Source organism: Stylophora pistillata, chromosome 1 (assembly GCF_964205215.1).
Source record: "Stylophora pistillata chromosome 1, jaStyPist1.2, whole genome shotgun sequence".
Lineage (NCBI taxonomy): Eukaryota > Metazoa > Cnidaria > Anthozoa > Scleractinia > Pocilloporidae > Stylophora > Stylophora pistillata.
Window position 1 is genome coordinate 33,528,898 of NC_142519.1, and position 19,906 is coordinate 33,548,803.

Below are 19,906 nucleotides of genomic sequence, written 5' to 3' on the forward strand. Positions count from 1 at the left end.
ACCTAGCCCCTGCTCAATAAACCAGGTAAAAGCTGGAATTTGATTTTCAGAAGCTTGTCACTTATAAAGGCTAAATAGTTCCCTTGCTCATAAAGAACCAAATAACTTGCTTGTAGTAGTTTATCTCTATTGAGTCAAAAAAAAAAAAACTTACTAGAAACATTACAGCATGTTAGTGAAACACTCTGTATTTATTGTGTACTAAGAGTTGCATAATATACCTGGTGCTATTTTACATGATTCTTTGAGGACAAGAAATAGATTATCACTGACAGTACGTTAATCTTAAACAGCACCTAGACAAACGTGTTCCTTCACAAGAGGTTCTGAATTCTGATGTAGGTGCAGTTTGACTGATGTGTATTAACTCTCCTTATCAATATGTTACACTAACTTGTATAATAATTAAATTATAAGATGAAAGAACACAAGCTGTTATCTTACAAGAATGTATACTCCAACAGACAGAATTCAAGATCTCTATACAAAGAACAACCAAGTCTGAGTAAAAGGAACTGTGTTACCTTGTAACTTAACTGTCTTACAGATTCTGCATACTGTGTTCTATATTGAAATAACATATCACTTTCCCTCCAAAACCTATGGAGCCAGATTCAAATTGATATAACAAATCCTTTTAACTGTAAAGGACTTTCCAGAGATTCTTTGATTGTTGTTACCAACGTGTCCAGTACATCTGATTAAATACTGCAGTTAAAATTAAAATACCTTGAAAGGGTAATCCCCATTAACTAATTAACAATTATTCCACGAGCGTGTGTCGGATATGAGATGATAGATAGCCAACGAGGCGGGTAGCGCGAGTTCGCTATAATTATCTCATATCCAACAAGCGCGAGAGAAATAATTGTTTTATTAAAAACGCCCCCAAGAAATTATTTTGTGAGAAGAAACCGCATTTTTTAGCTCCCTTTTGATTTTAAGCTGACGCGTATGCTTACCATATTTGTAGATTATGGTATATTGGCTCATATACCATAATGGCTAAGCCAATAAAAAGTCTTGAATTGCATTATCCAATAATCCAGTTTTTAATCATCTAAATTATTAAAAACTACATCATTGGATAATGCAATTCAAGACTTTATTGGCTTAGCCATTATGGTACATCAGCCAACATACCATAATCTACATATATGGTAAGTGTACATGTCAGCTTAAAATTAAAAGGGAGCTAAAAATTTAATAAAATTTAATTTAATGTTTTTAATAAAATAGTTATTCCACTCGTGCTTGTTGGATATGGGATGATTATAGCCAACTCAGTGCTACGTGCCTCGTTGGCTATCTATCATCTCATATCCAACACACACTCGTGGAATAATTGTTAAAAAGCCTCAGAAGAGAAGAGACGAAATGAAAGCACCCTCTCAAATTGTTGGTACATAACTGTTAAATTACATGTCATCACCCTTAGTATATTACATGCTGATACAGCAAGAAGCCTTGTTAAAGCTGTAGTCATAGTTCAGAATTTCCATGCTTTTGAGGAGGATAAATAATCGAATGAGGCGACAAAAATGACTTTTACTAATTAAAATAACTTACAATTCTGTTATTAAAAGTCATGACTAATAAGAATATTATTTTAAAAGATTATTAGAGCCTGCAAAATAAGTTTAAATTGCTACTGGGTGCAAGTTTTATTAAATAAATTTAGCCGTAACAAGTAAATTATAACCCATTTACTAACTAAAACAACTCTGCATTGAAAGATGCCCAATACAAATTAATAATCATGTGTAATTAAAAATATTGTAATTGCATGTGGACCCATTCATGTTTGTCTACAATATAACTACCACCAGTGCTCAACATTTCTCCAGTGGTATGCTTTCATGAGCAGAGACAAGTCTTATTGAACTATAACTGAAGCAGTCCCCTACCAAGCCCTGAACTTGACACACAGTTAAACAAACCATCATGGGGTTATAATCCCAACCAAGTTTCACTGATCAACATAATTGCATTGAGAACTTTTCACTCTCACTAGCCAATCACAAGAAATTGGTCAATCCCTTTTAATCAAAAAATTTGGTAACTGGATCATTAAAATCAGTAGATGAATTGCTCATTGACAAGTATTGGTTGGCAATGTGTGGCACAAGTATCATACTTACATCTGAAAGACATGTCTGTGTTAGTAATCTACAAGTTATTTGGTACCTATAATCTACAAGCTTACACTCTCAATTACCTTGATGTGTGACCAATCAGAACCAAAGGAAATTAAAAAATTGTCAGAATACCAGTGGTTTGAAATTTATAATCAGTTGATGAAAAAAAAAACATAAATCTTTAAGTTATGCATGAATTTGAGATTGATGACCATTAAAAAGGAGAAAACAAAGTGAAAATTTTCAGCTGTCCACATGTGTTTCTTCTATTTCCATCAAATAATCATGGCTTACATAGAGGGCTGGAGGACACTGCAGGTTCAAATGAAAGAGGTGCCAAATTGCATTTAAGAAGCATACTACAATTAGCTATGAATAAAAAGTTTGAATTAAGTTAATGCCACAGTGTTGCAAGCTTGAGATCCCAACCATGTTGCATTCTGACAGTAATGGTATGAAACTTCATCATAATGCATCCACTTGAACCATACGCCGTCCCACATAAACTCTGAAAAATAAAACATGCAAAATAAACCTTAGTTCATAAGGTGAGAACTTTGCTTGCATGTGTTCATTTTTCCGTAGTTGTACTCTTGTTAGCCACTTGTCAAAATCTGAAAGTTTGTTGTTCTACCCTTGATACTTTTAACAGAACCTTACCCGATTCCAAATGCAATCAGATGAGATAATAAAACAGCAGGAACAACAACATAGAAATTAATGTTCATCAATTCCGCACTGTGGAAAGAAGACATGATTAATCAATTATTTAAAATTTCATATTGATTTGTCATCCACTATACCAAGCAGAGTCTGTTAAGAAATGCCATTTAACAGTTTTAAAAAGAAAACTTTGGATTAACATCCATAAAGTACCACTTGCACATAAGCTTAGCAGATACATTTCATAATTATACTCAGATGCAGGGTAGTCAGATGCGCATATATGATTTTTATGTGCACAGGGACAAAAACATGTGCAACATTTTGTCTTTGCTATTCAGTGCTATGAGTTTCCTTTGTGTTTCATTGTTGTGTAAAACAAATAACTTTTGATTTGAAAAAACAATGTGGCAACAACGAAAAATTAGCATCATGAAAAAAGCCATAATGTTACACAAACATATGTCACATTGCTTCTTGCAAAGTATGCAAGCGTCTGTCAATAATGTCAAGAACTCTCAAAACAAGACGTAGTTGTGACAGGTAATGCAACACAATTAAAATAAGTGAGTACTGGTAGAACTTCTCTGTTATTTAATAAAGGCAAGACGAATGGAAAAGTTTCCAAGAACTATGAAATAAGCTTTTACACATGGTTTCATATTCAAAATGCAACAGCTGGTACAAATGGGCACTTCCCCTGGTTCTGTCGAAATACAATACACTGAGAATAAATTTGTATTAACACATTTCAATGCTGTTGTGATGAATATTTTTTTACTCAGTAAGAAACAGCTATTTTGATAAAAGAATTCCACTGGAACGTGACGAATCATTTATATATTTCGATTACAGTGGTGCATGAATATGTGGTGTACATCAGGAAGGTTGATTCAAACAGTGATTGAAATGAACAATTTTGCTTGTCGTTGGTGCCGCGAAGTATTTTATTGCTTAGATATTGAGGCCTATTCTTCAAAACAATAAACTGTCAACAATAGAAAAACAAAAGGCCTAGCTTGCACAAACTAACGAGGCAGATTTGTCAAGCTTATATGCATATGAGCAAAACTTTGAGGCAGAGATTTTTTTTGCTCTTGCATGCGATTTTTGGCACATTCTATGTGCATTTTTTGGTTAACATAATTATGCGCGAGCAGTACTTTACACACTACTTAGCGTATAAGTCATCAAATCTGCAAGTGGAAAAAAATGTTTTTGGTCGATTCTCCAGTAGATTGTAAGGTAAAATTAAGATAGTGAAGTGTTGTCCTTTGTCTCGAAATGCACATTTAATAAGATCTGATATTGCATAAGGAGTAACAACATCTTCAAACAAATGAAAACACTTGAACGGTTATATAGTTCCCCTGGATTAATAAACAAAACCTTTTTTCTGTAGCAGTTTACATGTAACAAAGGTAAAAATCTTTTAGACTTCATCTAGAATTACAAGCATACAACTATATTCTATATACAAGGCTAAAAGATTAGGAAATAAAATTATTAAAAATGTTTAAACCAAACATTTTCGGCTGTTTACCATCATCATCATTACCCTGATGATGGTACACAGCCGAAAACGTTTGGTTTAAACATTTTTAGTAATTTTTTTCCTAATCTTTTAGCCTTGTAGATAGAATATCTTTTATTAAGCTAACATCATGGACAAGCATACAACTCTCACCAAATTTTGGGTGCCATAGTTAGGTCAGTTTTAGTTGGGTGAAATTAACTAAGGCATGGTCAAGAGGCCAAAAGGGAATTTTTTTACCCTGTTTTCCTGAGTTTTCTTCCCATATAAAATACCAATACTAGACTAACATAGCAATTTGGTTGAAAAACAGAGGGTGATGAGCCACTTAATTGACTTAACCATCTCTCCTGGATTAAAAGCCAAATGGTATGTTACCTTCTCATGACTTTAGTACCTCTGATACTCAATTTTGCACCTCGTGGCTTAGATTTTCTTCTTGGATGTTGCATCTTCCATTCCCTAATTTTCAATCAAACAAACCAAAATAATTATGCAGGGACAAAGAAGATCCACAGGGAAAGTTATAACTGAATCCTCTGTAGCAAGGAAACTTATTACTTTGGGTACCACTTGTTCTTGAAATATTTGGTCATTAGCTCTGCATGCACTTGTTCAAAGAACTCAATGGGTGTCAAAATAGAAATGGTTCATGCTTTTAGCTGTGGATATATGGTGATATGGTTGCACTTAGGAAGTTTGGATAGCACTCAAGAAGCAAGCAAGAATTGTGCTTACCTGCATATCAAACAACTCTTGCCCTTCTCTCACACTCTCCAAACTTCCTTCAATCATTCATACCTCAACTAAATTTAATTTAATTTAATAACTTCTAGAGCGTTATTTTCATTCAATGATCAACAGCGCTTAACAACTTAGAATACTACAGTAAATTCAAATTTATAAAACTAATTACATGTACATTAATATTAACAATGTATATTAAAAATAAGAATAATATGGAATATCCATAATAGGGATCTTAATTAGGAATAAGGATCTTAATAAGGAACTTAATTAGTAATACTAATAAAAGTAATTGTCAGACAGGGTACTTTGAGAAAGCTGCACGAAATAAATAAGTTTTCAGCTTACATTTAAAAACGGAAAATGATTGAATATCACGTAATTCAGCTGGCAGAGCATTCCATAAGTACGGGGCAGCAGCAGAGAATGATCTGTCCCCCAATGTGGCAAGCATTTTCCCCGTAGGAGGGTCAAGTAATAAACTTTGATTTGATCTAAGATTATATACAGACCTAGGTTTGATGTTAATTAGTTCAATGATATACCTAGGCACCCATCCATGAATAGCTTTAAATGTTAAAATTATGATCTTAAAATGAACACAATGTTGTACTGGTAACCAGTGAAGTTGACAAAGTGAAGGAGAAATATGCGAATACTAAAGCACACAAAATATGCGAACTAAAGCACACAAAGTATGAACCAGTTCTTCTTAAGATTTTTTCTTGTGGGTTCACACAGTCTCCAAAGAACCAATTAGAACTCCTCATACAGATTGTGAATTCAATCTCTGATCTTAACGACTGACACTTACTTTTGTGGTTGAACTTCAATTCTGCTTGACCACTCCCAAATCCAATCAGTGTTTTGCTCTTGTGGAAGGATTGGATCACCCTATGATAAATTACCATCATGATGATATATTTATAATATTCAACCACAATTGGCAGTAATATTGCAGTCTGATTATCCAATTTGCCATTGTCAATTAGAATACAGAAACCCTGCTCACATCAAAGCATCACACAATGGTCATGTACTGAAAGAACCGTTTTAATTGATGTCAATAATATGGTACAAAAGAAATCAACAGTAGTCTGGCATGGTCTGTACTCTTCTTATTGACAACAACATCCATCATAAGAGAGGTCAAAATGTATTGCAAACTCTCTCGTCTGTGCCTAGTGAGTCCACAACATTTTGACCACTGTGACAAAGAACATTGTTGTCAATAAGTGAACATACCACACTAGGCCACCGTCGATTTGTTAACTGGCTCAGTTAAACTAACAGTTAGTATAACATCAGTTCAAGGATATATACAATCTTCCATATAGGGAGGCTTTCAAATTAAAGTGACTGGCTCAGCATAAAAAAAAAAAATTAATATCTAAAACCTCTCTGGTTCGCACATTCTTACTCTATGTGGGCTTACTTGCTATATGGCTAAGTAACAGAAGTTTCTGAACGAAGCTTGTATTTCATAACAATGCGGAAAATCCAGCGCAACCCGGTATTGTCAAAAATGGCTTACAATGCTGTAACAAAATTATATCTTAATTCGTCCTTGCCCCCGAACAATAGCAATGGTAGTTTTACTTAAATGAATCTAAAGAATGATTGAGATCGCTTTTTTAAAACAAATATGTGCCTGTTAATGTAACATGAATGTGAAGAATGTTTTAGAACTCTCTTATGTATCTATATCATGATCCCATTGTCGAAGTCTACAACGAATATTGCGATTGACACCACAAATTCACTTCTTTGAATAATACCTCTCTAAACATCTTAAATGCACTTAGTTAATCTTTCTCTAGAATAAAACCCGTGTTTTGTAAAATTGATCGCAAGCCCAAAAACAATATGTGAATGAATTGAAGATTAGTACTATCGGGCAAACATGAATGAGACGACAATAACTACACGCACCGTTCGTAAGTTGCCTGGTGGACATTGCTCCCTTGGTGAACCAGACGGGCTTTTTTCGCCACTAAACACAATTAATAAAAAGGGAGAGTTATCATAGCGATGCCTGAGACAAACACTCAAAGCATTAGCCTTTGCGTAAAATGAACTGAGTGTCAGTGGGACGATGCCCATCTCTTCATCTAGAGTAAAACATTCAAATCCCACCTCGAGCCTTGTTTAGACAACTGTTCTTGTACCGCTTCGGCAAGAAGATCTTCCATTGTCCCATCTTCCGAGATAACTGGAGAATGCTGAGCTCCATTGCCATTTCTAAATGAGCCATCGAGCTTCACCCAAGAGCCTTTAAAATCAAGACAGTCAAGATTAGAGACGCCGACATATGATGTCGATATTCTGACGCAGTGACAAATTGTGTTCGTCAGCGCGCATCACACGTTGAGAATTCTCACCATTCAAAGACTCAGTGGAGCTTTGACTACCACCATTTACAGTATTTGCCATAGTTATTGACCTATAAAATAAAACCGTAAATGCGACTACAAACTACGACCAAAAAAGCCACAATAATCTTCCTTAGCCCAAGCGAAACTCTGCCTTTGTTTTGATCGCTAAACTGAAACTTTTTAGGCTATATTTACATTCTCTTTGATTAGCCAATGAAAAGGTCAATTGATTGTCACATGACTACAGCCGGACGAAATAGTCTATTTAATTGGAGAAACATGAGAGGACTGGGAAAGAGTGTAGTTGTTTTCTGTTTGTTTGAAAAACTAAGAAAGATCAACTAAATTTGAGAGTCTTAAGCAAGAATAGAAGTATTTAGCGGAGGAAAATGGAAAATTATCACCTAAAGTAGAGAGTTTGTATGGATTGGGTAGGCAGGCCAAAAAATTTTAAGGGTTTGTATGGAATTTTTGCAACTTTTGCAAGGCTCCGATTTGGGCACTTTTCCGCTGAAAACTTTCAAACTTGACTGGGTAGCTTTTCATTCAGTAACATTTCAGTTGAAATGTTTAAATTTTCAATGTTTTAGAAACTCGTCCCAGTCCTCTCACGTTTCTGCAATGGGCAAAAGCAATGGACAGCAACGGAAGTGGAATTTTTTCGCGCAGGGGGCCCCTCATTTCCTTTTTTTCGGTATAACAACAATGTATTCTTAAGAAGTTCCGCAAAACTCCGTTGTTATTCAAAAACCCTTTTCAATGGAATAAGCCAGAATTGACGAAGAGTAGTCGAGGTTGGAAAATGAAGAAACTTCTAACATGTGGGAGGTGGGATGGTGGGATGATAAATTGACGTGATTTCCACTGGAGGGATGAGAGAGTTTGGAATTCCCTTGTAGTGCCACCCCCCTCGAGCCCCCATAATCAAACGGCTCCATCAAGCGTCACGAAAGCTTCTACTATCCATAGAAGTAGTAGTGACTCTAACCATTATTATTACATCAATCTAAGAACAATTTGAAATTTTCAATAATACCGTGAAAATTTGCGCCCTGATCGACACTTAGGCAGATTTGGGTAGAAGTTTCCGCGATTTGGGTAGAAGTTTTGAGCGGGAAACTATATCTGGTTGTCATGCACGGACAAAGAACGAAGAGGTGGACTCAGTCCACAAGGATGTGTGATGCTCAATAAAATTCAGTCATGGTGAGCGAAGAGACCGATACGGTAACTCCAGATTACCAGGAGAAAGCAATTCTGCAAACTTAAAATGAGTAAAAGTCAATCGTGGAAGGATCTAGAACCTGAAGGTGAGAAAGTGACTGATCTGAGGCGACCAGGTTCACAGCCACTACATACACCACAAGCCACGACAAATGAGCACAGTTTCGCTGCTCTAAATTCATCTTCAAAGTCAGGCATGGATGATATGCGACGAAGAATTGTTCAACTTAACAAGGAATTGGAACAAGAGAGAACGCTTACAAAAAATCTGAGGAGAGACAAGGCATTGGTTGTCAAACAAGTGCGAGACGAAGAACAGCGAAAAGCGATCGCCATGCAAACCGAATTAAAGTCGAAACTTCACAAAGAAAAAATAAATGAGCTCACGGCTTTAAAAGAACAGATTCGTAAGGAAAAAGAAAAGGAAATAACGCAGATAATAAGACAAAAGGACGAGCTTTTAAGAACTGCTCAACAAGCTTGGGGAAAGGAAAAAGACGAACTTAAATTGAAGATTCGTAATGAACTTCGTGGCGAAACGCGGGAAGACAGCAAACGAGAATTTGAAAAGGAACGCGGTAGAATGGAGCAGGAAATTGCAGATCTTCATCGACAGAAACGTGAGTTGGATGAAACACTTAAGCTTGTCCAGGATGCTGATAAAAGAAAAATAGAAGATATTCGAAGAATACACCACGAACATGAAGCAGAACTGGATAGATTTAAGAGAAATTCATGGCAAGAGAGCAGGCAGCAGGTAATTTATTGATTAACTTTAATTTTATTTATAATTGCCTCACTTGAACTGATATTGTGAGATTTCTGGGCTTTAATCGTTTGTTTGACAGCATGATGCCGATATTCGAATTCGGCATGTAACCGTTTTGTACACTCTAAAGGGATAATATTTCGTCTGATTCGTTTGTTTACACTTGAAGATAATGAATTATTCTGAAGCTTTAGTCTCGTAGCTAATCAAAGCTGAGTTTATCCAGCCTGGAGTTTATCTGAGGATGTGATCGTTTATTACCTGTATATTGTATATTGCGAGTATAAAGTGTTTCAATCCTGTTTTATCGCCTAAGGTAATGTCGTGTAAATTTCTTTGATCTTTGATTCAAACACACCTCATGAGGAATTAATCACTATCTTCAATTTTTCAAAGGGTTTGAGATTTTTCTGATATTTTTCCTCTAAAAATAATTTCCTTTCATGACACGAATTTCTGTTATTTTATTACCATATCAAACATGAGCAGAGGAGTGTTCGATTTCAAATCAGATATATCGCGTTACATGTATATTTCAAGGATGTTATTCTCTTGTTTTGTTTAGTTTTCTTTTTTTTCTTGTAAATAAAGAAGTAAGTCTTTTGATTATTATATCAGTAGCAAGTAAGCATTTAGTTTTTGTGTCACCTGTATATATACCTGTCCAATAAAAACACCAAACTACCAAAAAGAAACTATCAGCCTTTTACCAAAAAGAAAATGGGAGTTTCCCGTTTCTAAGCACTTTTGGTGAAAATTCACATTTAAAAAATGAGCTCAGGACATTTTACGGGGTCATACATTTTTCAATGTATTCCAATATATTCCAATGTAATTCACATTTAATGTTATTAATTAGTCCAAATGCTATGAATAACTAGTGAAATGGGTTTGCTTCTAACCCTTGTTATGCTATAAAAAACACATCCATGTAAAGTTGTTATAAGGAAAGGTTAGCTGTAATGGACTGATACTGCACTTGGGATATATAAGACATTCTTTAGATGCATCAGAACTTGGACAACCAAAGATCTCAGAAGTTAATGGCACAATTTTTTTGATATCAGATAATAACTCAATCTTGCAGATGGCTGAAATTCGTCAGTTGCTTAACATAATTGAACAACTTGAAAAGAAGCTGGGTTTAGAAGCTGGGCATTCCATGAGACTCAGACTGGAAAAGGACAACTTACATGACATGTTAAAAAAATCCACAACATTTGATACTTGGGACAGAATGATGTCCAGTGGGAAAAGTGAGCAGACAACCCTGCCAGGAATTCCTGTATGTATCTCTTGTTTCTCTATCTTTTCCTTTTATGTTTTTCATGTCCATTTGTTTATTTTCCCCAAACCCATTAACTAATTTTAGTGGTGGAAGTCTTTAAATTTCCCTGAAAATGGATTTAACAGTTATACTTGGAACATTTTGATCCCTGTATCTTGATTAACCTTCATAATCTTTTTCAAACAACATCGCAAGTCCATACCTATAATTTGAGGGACTTGGCTCATAATCTCTTTACTCCCAGACCACTCTTTGAAGCCGGAAAACATAGCCTGCACTATCGAGGTGCTATACTATGGAATAGCCTCTCAACTACTAGCAAAACTCAAACCACTGTTACTGCCTTCAAAGAATCCCTGCTGACATAGTAATTGCTTTTTGTTATAATTTTAACGATCTTTTTATTTTAGTATTTAATAGCTCTTATTGTATGACAAGTTGTAGTATTAGTTTTTAGATTTAGCGTTGCAGTTGGAATATAGTATTGGAATATTAGTATTAGCATATGTTAATATAAGTTGTACTAATTAGTAGAAATAGTGCTTGTTCTAGATTGCTTATGAATGATTATTTGTATATTTAAGTTGCACACAGCTTGATGAAAGAGCATAATTATTTTATAGGGAATTGATACCATGTTTAAATAAAGCTTATGTATGTATGTATGTATGTATGTATGTATGTATGTATGTATGTATGTATGTATGTATGTATGTATGTATGTATGTATTAACAATCTGCACAGCAGGTAGTTTTGTGGTTCCTCAAAGACAGTGTATGTGGAGGATCTGAGTGTGACAAAACTTCCATCTGGAATTCAGTGAGCTTTCCAGTATTGTCAACCTGTTTTTTTATGGACCTTGTTGGTGGGAGTTGCCATATGTGGAAAGTAGATATGCTTGTGAACTCTTTCATAGTTTACACTTTGATATGAAGGATAAATTATGATGGCTCTACTAAGATTGATCAATTGATGTTTATATAACTTGCATGCAGATTTATGTGAGTGGGATTAAAAACAATCAATTAAACAATAGTTATCATGTCTATAGGTGAGCGATAAGTCTAAAAATGGAAAATGATGTAACCAGTGGTTTGAGTGTTTATTACAGACACAAAGTAAGCATTCTTAAAATGCAATAATTATTGTATCAAAATTTTATATGGTAAAAATGTTTGGCTGCAAGTTAGTTGTTTGTAGTTAACCTTTTCTCCTACATACTTAAAAATTACTGGGCAAGCTTCATTAATTTTCTGCCTTTGTCAGTGAATTTCTAACTAGCTATATTTTGTCTTAAAATTTTCAAAATAAAAAATTTCGCTTCTGACTTCAGTTTTTTTACCTGACCTGGGATCTGTGACTGCTTTGCATGAATTTCATCTAAAAGTGAAGTTGAGGGAGGTTTGCCTGCAGTCTAGGTGGTGTCAATATTGAAATTTATGTATCGATAAAATATGAATATTAGAGAATTGTTTGTTCAAGAAAAGAAACCACAAAATGTCATCATCAATTTAGTTTAATGTATGCAAACAAAAGCGTTTGCCTGGAGCCATAAGGAATGACTAAGGTTGATATCACACGATACAATTGTGTTAACAGAAATCTTGAAAAATGGTACAGAATATCCAAGATTATTTGAATCATAACTTACACCATTTTGCTTTAGCTGAAGTCTTTCAACTGACTCACAAATTGAAGTGTTTATGTTAATTCACATGCTCACAGTACACAAATTATACTTCTATTTACAGGATTCAAAAGGGAATAGTCAAGAATTGAGAATGCTGCAGAGAAAGAATGTAGAACTTAGTTCTTTGGTTCGCAAGCTGGATGAGAAAAATCAACAACTGGCAACTAGAAATGCTGAACTGGTAAGTTTTAACACCAGTCAAAACATGACTTGTCATGTGTGAACAACCTGCTTCTGTCAACATCAGTTCTTCTTTTTAAATTCTGAACTTTTCTTTTCTTGAGAAATGGTTTACTATGCCACCTAAATAGTACAGTCATGATTGTGTATTTATAAATCTAGAGAAATTATCTCAGATCAGTGGGTACACAGTCATAAATTTGTTAACTAGTCACATTATGCAAATGTTGAAGAAACGATGCAAAAATTATAAGGTTTGGTGAAGAGTAAGACAAAAATTGACTTTCTATCATTACATGACTGACTCAATGCAACTATTTAGTACCCAGGGGTTGACATGAACTGTTGCATGTTTGCTGGGGTTACTAGAAATTTTACCCTGGCAGGTAAAATGGATCATAGTTGCTGGTTGGTTTACTGAAATTGTTGAATTAATCATTATGATTGGCTCCAGAAATACTTCAGAAATGTACAGGTAATCGGGTTTTACTGACATTCAATTGATGTTACCTGTTTGTCTTTTTGTGGAATGCATGTAGACATAGTACAAACTCAAGAAACTTCCTGAAGTAGTCAATGAACCTCACAAAAAATTTTGGCTCAAGTTATTCAGAGTGCCTAATTTGGGGCAAAGATTACTAGATACTGTCTGCAAATGACAATCGATTCACATTTTGACATCAAGCAATTTTCCTTCCATTCTTTTAATTTTAATTAGTATTTATTTATGACTTGTCTGAAAGAAAGGCTTGATCAAACTTGTACTCAATTGTTTCGAAAGGAGCCAGGTACACCCAGCTGATATTCATCAGGGAATTACAATGCCAGTACCATTAACATGGTCACCTAGAACTGACCAATTCCATCCGCATACCTTTTGTCATCTTTGGTTAATTTGGTCTCACTAAGCAAAAACTGGTTCCATTAAATTTACTAGGAGTCATTAATTATTTGTTTGTGATAACACAATCAGTTAATTTTGGTTTAGTGATCCCAGTAAAAGAACTGCACAGCACTGTAAGGTTCTCAATATCATGCACTTCTCTATATAATCAAGATTTACAAACAAATATTTTCTCAGTGTAGGTACAGAGTAGTCTTTTAAATTTAAAGTTAATACTGCTTATCTGTATTTTGTTAGCTGGCTGAGTTGGAGAAACTTGAAAAGGACAACAGAGAAAAAAACAGAAAGCTTGAAAGAAAGAATACCGATTTAGCCCAAACAAACAAAAGGCTTGAAAGTCGAAACAAATTGTTACTTGATGAAGTTAACTCTTTGGTAAGTTAACTATTGATATCAAAAGTGAAACACATACAATCTATCTTTCATATTCTTCAAGTTTAGCAAATTTAACCCCTAAACTGTCTTGAGTGATCAAGACAGAATTTCTCCTTGCAATGTCAAATAAAAAATCAAGCAGACAAGGGATGAGAACAAAATTAATGGATTTAACAATATCAATTTAACAATATTTATCAATTATAGAATTATTAGCTGATTCAATAGTAATTTTTCTGAACTAAGATCATAAGAATTGTATGGCAGAATAAGGAGTAAGGAGAGTAAGGAGAATTGCAAGATAATGAGATATTTAGAGTGAAATTCAATTATGCTGCACTGATGTGTTGAGTAGAGAGGTATGTATCTAAATTTGAGTGGGTCATTACTCTTGAATAATATGTATAGCGACATGTTATTTTTTTTTTAGCCATTCATTTTATATTACTGGTCAAGAAAATATTTAAACATGCCATGAACATATGTTGCCTGATTCTTTAATAAATTGTTTTTTATCATGCCACAGAAAAAGACTTTAACTAGGAGGAAGGAAAATAGCGTAAAACAAAGGGGACCTGCAAATAACGAGGTATATGAGGCTTTTAACATACATACATTATACGTGCATACTGCAGTAGTACTATGTTGTCCACTAAGTAGAAAAATTAATTGTTACAGCAGTGAGATATGTATTAAATATTTAAATTTTGTGATGTGGACTTGGCATCTGTTCATGAGACAAATGTATGATACTATGACAAAAAAGAAATTGTTAAAAGATCATGTTACAAGTCCTCTGAGATATTAAATGGGACATTTTCAGAGCATTTAAAACAAATTCTAATCAGTTTTTGCATCATCAAGTGCTAACAGAATTGATAATAATTACTTGTATTTCTGACTTGACAAGAGTAAGCAGGCCATATGCATCTCACTTAACAAATAGTTCTGTTCAGAACAAAAAAAGATCTAGTCCTAAACTTGATTTTTACAATGATTATCATGGATAATAATGATTTGCACAGATAAAGGTATGTATGATTGAATTATTACGATAAATTGGTATTTCCTTCAAAAGGATGAACTTGGTGAGTTAAAGGCCCAAGTAAGAGAGCAGACCAGGACTATTGCAGATCTGAAGCAAAGCATAATGGTCAGTTAAGGAAAGATATTTTGTATTGCATTGGTGAAAGCATGATAATTATGATAATTTTTGCTGCTGAAGTATTATTATTTTTTGCCAAAAGATATCAACAATGTTAATTACTGTTAATAATGCAACATTTTTCTTATAATTTTCCAAATATTTTTTTGAACTAGGTTGGTCTAAACCCACCAACTGATTATGCTCAAGCTAAAACTGAGTAATATATACCTTATTTGATACTCCCCAAGTATGGATGAAAGTCAGTATACCTGAAAGTCGATTATACAATTTAAGTCGAAGTTGCAGTATGTATCTAATAGAGCCCTTTACTAATTTTTTATTGTCTCATGGGGAGGCCATATTGCCTGGGATTGTCCATGTGCTGATTTCAAAATTACTACCCAACTCAAATTGACTGCTTGCAGGGTATAGACCATCAATATTTCTTTATGTTTTGCGATAGAATTCAATAATTGTTTGTTTTATTAAGGAGAAAGACAGAAGAATTGAGCTCTTAAGAGGCAGAAAGAAAAAAAGCAAGCAGCAACCAGTAAGTCAATCATCAGAAATCAAACAGATTGTACATGTCAAGTGGTCAGGTTTCATAAGACTTCAGGTATAGTGACCATCGCAGTTAATGAGTGCATTCTTTTCAGGTTAGCCACTCATTGCAACCCACAGATCTTTTTCCAGTAATTGATGATGATGCCTTATCAGTTAACTCTGACTTAAGTGAAGCTTCAGAAATGGTTAGTGTAGTGTTGTACAAAAATTTGTTTTTTTCTGAATTAAATGTCTCCCTGTATTTGTTATTTTCTGTAAGGGGTTATCCATAATTAGTATACCTACAATTATTTATTATAATAGTTATCGTATTCATTGTCAACAAATGAAGTGAAGAGAAGTAAATATGGTCTTTCCTGCTGAGCAATACGATGTTAAATGACACTATGACATTAGCTGATTTACGTGAAATATCTGATGGACAGAATTCAAATGTTTTAATGTATTGATAGCAGACCAAGGTAAAGCATTTGTACTTTAATTTATATCTGATAATTGTTATTTTTTACACCTATTTCCTCGTGGAGGGGGGGACAGGGGGGCCGGAGTCTCCTGCTTCCTGTGCCACGCTCTCCCGCCTCCCATACTTGTGTGCCCCCTTGCCTCCCAACTCCCGCCCTCCATTGTGTTGCTCTCATCTTCAGGTTAATCAAGAGGATCAGAAACCTGGGTTTAACTTTCAAACAGAGCTAAAAGTTAAAATTCTTGTTCATTTCGGCTGGCCTTTTGTTTTGGCTGGGGATCATTAGTTCCTGATGAAAGCTACTACTGGTCAGTTTTCTTACTAAATTAAGTTTCCCTAACTCGGTTATCACAGTTTGATCGTCGCTCACTGAAGCAGCATTCCTTTGAAACAAGTTTGCACCATGAGGCAAAATCTTCAGTAATTTGGGAGATGCAGTCATAAGAAGCGAGCTCCTAAGAAGGTCTTCCATGAACGGATTTTTCGTGGCCACAATGGAAAATACTGAGACCGATTGATATGGTCTTTGACGACATTTGTCACAATTGACCTGAATGACCTTGAATCCCTTTCTTTGTTGGAGATTTTCGACAGCTACAACTTACCAGACGCTGTGCATGTCATGCTATCTCATGACCAATAATGTAATTAATTTAAAGGGATTCACAAATTTGCCGGAAGTGTTTGGAAGTGAAACGGGAAATCCAAACAAGCACTTTAATTCCAACATGGTAAACTGTAGACTCACGGTAAATGACAACGACCATTCAACAAAACTGCTTCTCGATAAACTAAAAACTTTTCAACTCTCTCTAAAAAATTGCACATGTCAAAATTAAAAGGTCTGCGTGATTTGCTTACGATATTATTAGCCTACGTAGTCCCAAAGCATGCGCACATGAGTTGCACGCACACAAGTTCATTAACGTCTTCTTAACAGGAAGTAATGCTGTTTCTCCAGCCCGGGTACAAATTTACATTTTCTTGCCTCCGAAAATGTTTTTAAGCATTGGTAGATGTTAACTGGAAATTTTAGAACCTTGCTAGATAAGTGTTTATGACCGAGTAATACCCGGTAATAAGCAACAAACTATCGCCTTATTTATTTCTGCTCCCAGTTCCTGCCCTCCATGTAAATACCTTGTTCTCCCGCTTTCCTCCTCTCCCGCCCTTTGTTCTCCTGCTTCCCTCCCTCTCCTGCCTTTTGTTCTCCTGGGCTCCCACCCCCTGTCCCCCTCCACTTCCTCATTAAGTATCTATGTACTGATTCAGAGTTGAGTAACCACCAAGAAAACAATTTTCTGGTTCAAGACAAAGCATTCTTCTGTCTCTAAAATATACCAACAAAGTTGAAGCTAACAGATATGTAATATGCTATGACTTGTATAAAGAAAAAGGTGCACTGTAAAAACAAACTAATACTCTAAGAGAATCTAAGAATATTAGTTGAGTTGTGATTACTTTCCATATTCTGTGCCTGTGACACCTACATGCATACAAGCAAACACACACACACACATATATATATATACACACAGACATATCTATGTTTGTTACTTGTCAATCCATGCATGAAATTTAATTTTGTAGCATTTCTGATATCATAAGTAAGCTTCACAACACAAGACAAAATTTATAGAATTGTAACTCTCTAGTTTATGAGTATGAGTATTACACAATTATGCAATAATCATCAATCCTAAAAACTTCATAGGGATCAGAAAACTGTCATATGGCTCAAATTATTGTACCCATGTTCAAGCTATGAACTTAAAGGACTTTATTTTGGTATAGACCTTTCTCAGTGTGATACCATTATGCACTTGGTGCTTTTATTGTAATAAGTGATCTTGAGATGGCATTTTTTTTCCTGAGTTCCTGGTTAGTTCCTTTATATATAAAAAATAATGAATATTTTTCTCAATTATCTTCAGTCATCTAGTGAAGATATCGACAGCAAAAGGATCAAAAAGCTTGCAAAAGAGCTTTTGGCTTTAGAACGAGCTTATGCACTTCTCCAAGCTCAAGTAAGCAGTGCAGTGGATGCTGAAAGAGATGAGATGGTATGTTCATTTGGTTCAGGTATCACATTTTACACTTTTTTAAGCATGGTTCTTCATTATAATTGACTAATTAGGGATGATGAAGTTTAGCCGTAGTTTGACAAAACCTCAAGCTATCTTCAATTTAGCTAAACCCTTTATCTGAACATTTACTTTTATGAACAGTATCACAAGGTGTTCTCAAGTATCTACTTCCAAAACAATGTTCTTTTTTCATACAGGCAAAGCAGCAGCTTCAGTCAGACTTGCTTGAAAGTCAAACAAGAATTCATGAACTCGAGAGAATGATAGACAGTGGACAGGTGATATAACATGCTTCTTGTTTGTAATATATGTGTTGTAGAGTGCTGTTGCTCTACCTTGAATTCTTTTTTGTATGAAGACACTTGTCACATGTCCATTAGGGTCAGGCCATGAGGAAATTTTTTTACCCAGGACACTAGATGTTCCATTGGTTTAGTGTGCTTTATTAATATAAAAACTTTTTAACAGCTGGTGGCAGATTATGATATATGAGAAAATAATGAGTGATTATCTTTATCCTAGTAGCAATTTGTTATTTAAGCAGGGGTCTGCGATATACAGAATCTGTCATATTCACAAATGTTAAAATTTATTTGTAGGGTTCTGGATTACAACAAATATCTAATCTCCAAGAAGACAACAAGGCTTTGTATCAAAAGGTATCAGTGGTTATACAGTCAAAAGTATATCAGTATTGATTTTGCTGCTGTTATTGATACAAATGTTCTTGACCAGCTGACATCACTTGACATGCATTTATGATGTTTCTACAAATGCACACTTTCCTGACAACCACTCTATTGTTTTATGTTATAGCTGGTGGCAGCAGAACAGGCACGAGATAAGGCACAAAGCGAGCTGGATAAATACTGCGAGGTAATTCAAACAAAGTAATAGCAACCTTTTTGAGACCTGTATTGAAATTCGTCTTTTGTCTGTCTTGTGTATGGTTTTGTTAATTCAAAGACTTGACTGTGCTAAATACTTTTTTCCAACCACCCTGTGTATATTCGATTCAGGACATGCGAGAGTTACAGGATCAAAGGGATCTGCTGGAATTCGAACTGGAAGAAATGTCACAGTTATCTGTAAGATGCTTAATATGAAGTCTTGTATAAAACTGGATAAAAAAATGCTCCTTGTGTGAAGTGAGAGAGGACTACGCTTTGTGCAAGAACTTGCTTGCTGATAGTGATACAGACGAGTTTTTCCTGTTGGTGTGTCATCCTGAATTTTCTCTTTCATGCAAAGACAAAAAATCTTTTCCAGCCGCCTAGCTAAACAATTTCTGACCATTTCTATTTCTTAAAAACTGAAAAAAAAAAAAACGTTAATGATAAGTAAATATATGAAGTGCACTTTATAATGGAAAACTTGATTTGGTGTTGCTTTTGCAATGTTTTGGTAATGATTGGCTAAAATTACAGAGAGGAAAAAGAATTTTGTGGTAGAATAAGTGGAGGGTTTTGGGAGGAAAATGTCTTGAAAAACGACTGTATTTGGAGAAAGATTGTAGATGTGACTTACCACTATAAAAACTTTTTAGACTGCTGGATCAGAGGACTGGGATTCCAGAAGATCAAGAAATGGCCTTGAATCATTTTTATCGCCGAGAATGCTGGTCAGTCACTTTGTCATCTTCATGTTCATTTAACAGAGTAGTGTTCCTGTACCCAGACTGACTTTGTCATCTTCATGTTCATTTAACAGAGTAGTGTTCCTGTACCCAGACTGACTTTGTCATCTTCATGTTCATT

At 34.9% G+C, this 19,906-nt stretch overlaps 2 protein-coding genes across 5 annotated transcripts in view; one reads left to right on the forward strand and one right to left on the reverse strand.

Moving 5' to 3' along the window:
• Nucleotides 1-172: 172 nt before the first annotated feature.
• LOC111323741 (BCL2/adenovirus E1B 19 kDa protein-interacting protein 3) lies at nucleotides 173-7,639 on the reverse strand. The gene is made up of 7 exons (XM_022927172.2): nucleotides 7,464-7,639; nucleotides 7,219-7,354; nucleotides 7,015-7,075; nucleotides 5,897-5,976; nucleotides 4,714-4,797; nucleotides 2,799-2,876; nucleotides 173-2,646 (listed from the first exon to the last, which is right to left on the reverse strand). The coding sequence occupies exons 1-7, from the start codon at nucleotides 7,513-7,515 to the stop codon at nucleotides 2,604-2,606; spliced, it is 534 nt and encodes a 177-aa protein (XP_022782907.1). The 5' UTR covers nucleotides 7,516-7,639; the 3' UTR covers nucleotides 173-2,603.
• Nucleotides 7,640-8,383: 744 nt separating this feature from the next.
• Nucleotides 8,384-19,906, forward strand: part of LOC111323722 (uncharacterized) — a 59,228-nt gene continuing 47,705 nt past the window's right edge. For 2 of the 4 annotated variants that reach the window (XM_088752804.1, XM_088752809.1), the window contains exons 1-14: nucleotides 8,384-9,438; nucleotides 10,538-10,735; nucleotides 12,491-12,610; nucleotides 13,751-13,888; nucleotides 14,415-14,477; nucleotides 14,967-15,041; nucleotides 15,526-15,585; nucleotides 15,692-15,784; nucleotides 17,997-18,125; nucleotides 18,347-18,427; nucleotides 18,749-18,808; nucleotides 18,966-19,025; nucleotides 19,169-19,237; nucleotides 19,696-19,770. In XM_088752804.1, the coding sequence (XP_088608930.1) occupies nucleotides 8,728-9,438; nucleotides 10,538-10,735; nucleotides 12,491-12,610; nucleotides 13,751-13,888; nucleotides 14,415-14,477; nucleotides 14,967-15,041; nucleotides 15,526-15,585; nucleotides 15,692-15,784; nucleotides 17,997-18,125; nucleotides 18,347-18,427; nucleotides 18,749-18,808; nucleotides 18,966-19,025; nucleotides 19,169-19,237; nucleotides 19,696-19,770 (1,932 nt within the window). In that variant the 5' untranslated portion in view covers nucleotides 8,384-8,727. The remainder of the gene's footprint in view (nucleotides 9,439-10,537; nucleotides 10,736-12,490; nucleotides 12,611-13,750; nucleotides 13,889-14,414; nucleotides 14,478-14,966; nucleotides 15,042-15,525; nucleotides 15,586-15,691; nucleotides 15,785-17,996; nucleotides 18,126-18,346; nucleotides 18,428-18,748; nucleotides 18,809-18,965; nucleotides 19,026-19,168; nucleotides 19,238-19,695; nucleotides 19,771-19,906) is intronic. The other 2 variants (XM_088752817.1, XM_088752811.1) reach the window with 1 other exon arrangement.